At 46.0% G+C, this 1952-nt stretch overlaps 1 protein-coding gene across 2 annotated transcripts in view; it reads left to right on the forward strand.

Annotated features, from left to right (window-relative positions):
* Positions 1-1772: 1772 nt before the first annotated feature.
* f8a (coagulation factor VIII associated) overlaps positions 1773-1952 on the forward strand; it is a 19487-nt gene continuing 19307 nt past the window's right edge. For both annotated transcript variants that reach the window (XM_048617744.1, XM_048617745.1), the window contains exon 1: positions 1773-1898. In XM_048617744.1, coding sequence (XP_048473701.1) covers positions 1789-1898 — 110 coding nt within the window. In that variant the 5' untranslated portion in view covers positions 1773-1788. The remainder of the gene's footprint in view (positions 1899-1952) is intronic.

A 1952-nucleotide genomic window follows, 5' to 3' on the forward strand; every position in this document is an offset into this window, starting at 1 on the left:
TTGAGTTCTCCTTCCCTTTAACTTTTTTCCTAATTTTCATAATCTCTGATTAAATGGATCCATCTGTCATTGAATGACCACTGTAGGTGTAAGTCTTCTCCCTGTTCTTCCGAATCTATTCAGCTCTTTACTTACTGCCCCTATGTGCATCACTGGTTGAGGCGCCAACTGTGATTAAGGGTATTCCTGAAGGTTCGAATATAAGAAATAGGGCAGTAGTAGGCCATTTGACCCCTCAAACCTGACCTACCATTCAACAAGATCATAGCTCGTCTTCCCCAAGCCTCAAACCCTCTTTTGTGCCAGTTCCTCATATCCCTGAACTCCCTGACATTTCAAAAATGTATCTATCGTCCCTGTAAATACTTTCAGTGATCTAGCTTCCACTACTTTCTATGGTAGAGAATTCCAGACATTGAAGAAATTTCCTTTGCATCTCAGTTGTAAGTGCATGTCCCTTATTCTGTAACAGTTCGAGACATAATTTGATCACATGACTTGTCCCTCATGCTCCATCATTAGTTGCTAACAGTCAATCAGTCATTTTCTCCCAATTTCAATATTCTTATATCAGGTGAACAGAAATGATTTAAAAAAATGAAATAAAGATACTATCTTCAAACTAATCTGGTGAATTTTCTCCTGCACACAGAATGTCTTGGCTATCAATCTTCAATTCCTGGTTCAAATCCAGAACATTCCAGGAGCACTGGCAACCTGATAGGTGCAGACTTGATGATCTGAATGGTGCCTTTCTGCACTGTAGGGATTTGATGTAGTCAGGATGGTGAGCGGCTTGGAGGGGAACTTCCAGGTGGTGGTGCTGCCCTTGTCCTTCTAGATGGTAGTGCTTGTGGGTCTGGAAGGTGCTGTCTAAAAATCCTTTAGTGAATTTCTGCAGTGCATCTTGTAGACAGTAGAATCCCTACAGTGTGGAAACAGGCCCTTCGGCCCAACAAGTCCACACCGACCCTTACAGCATCCCACCTAGACCCATCCCCCTGTAACCCACTCACCCCACGGGCAACTTAGCACGGCCAATCCACATAGCCTGCACATCTTTGGACTGTGGGAGGAAACCGGAGCACCCAGAGGAAACCCACGCAGATACGGGGAGAACGTGCAAACTCCTCACAGATAGTCACCCGAGGCTGGAATTGAACCTGGGTCCCTGGCGCTGTGAGGCTGCAGTGCTAACCATTGAGCCACCATGCCACCGAGTACACATCACTGCTGCAGAGTGTTGGTCGTGGATGTTTGTGGATGTGGTCCAATCAAGTGGCGTGCTTTGTCCTGGATGGTGTCAAGATCCTTGAGTGTTGTTGGGGCTAGTGGGGAATATTCCATCACACTCCTGACTTGCGCCTTATAGATGGTGGACAGGCTGTGAGGAGTCAGGAGGTGAGTTACTCACTGCAGTATTCCTAGTGTCTTACCTGCTGTTGTAGCCACGTATTTATGTGGTGAGTCCAGTTGAGTTTCTAGTCAATGATAACCCCAAATGTTGAAAGAGTTTGATGTTTATTAAAATAGGCTTGAAACCTGCTGATATTTCTTGTGTCCTTCACCCACTAAACTGTTACTGCACTGCTTTTCTTAGTCTTTTCAGTGCTCCTGTTCATTTCTACCTACATTTCTGTGAGTTCACACGTAACCAATATTATTATATGACTAATCTATTTTTTCTGGAAATTATGAAAAATGCAGCCTTTCAGAAAGTCAGCCTGAAGGTGGGTTTGGGGAGAAATGTCCCGGAACCTTGTGTCCAGGAACGCGTTCTCCCACCGGATGTTTCTCTCCGCGCGGTTTTTGCGGCCGGACCTGGTGCCCCGCAGTAAGATGGCGGCCGAGGGGGACTTCCTGCTTCGATATCGAGCGGTTTCTAACAAATTGAAAAGGTGAAGGTGGCAGGAGAGAGCGGGGATGGTGGGGGAAAAGGTGGGTGTTGTTCA

Source organism: Rhincodon typus, chromosome 37 (assembly GCF_021869965.1).
Source record: "Rhincodon typus isolate 14 chromosome 37, sRhiTyp1.1, whole genome shotgun sequence".
Classification (NCBI taxonomy): Eukaryota; Metazoa; Chordata; class Chondrichthyes; order Orectolobiformes; family Rhincodontidae; genus Rhincodon; species Rhincodon typus.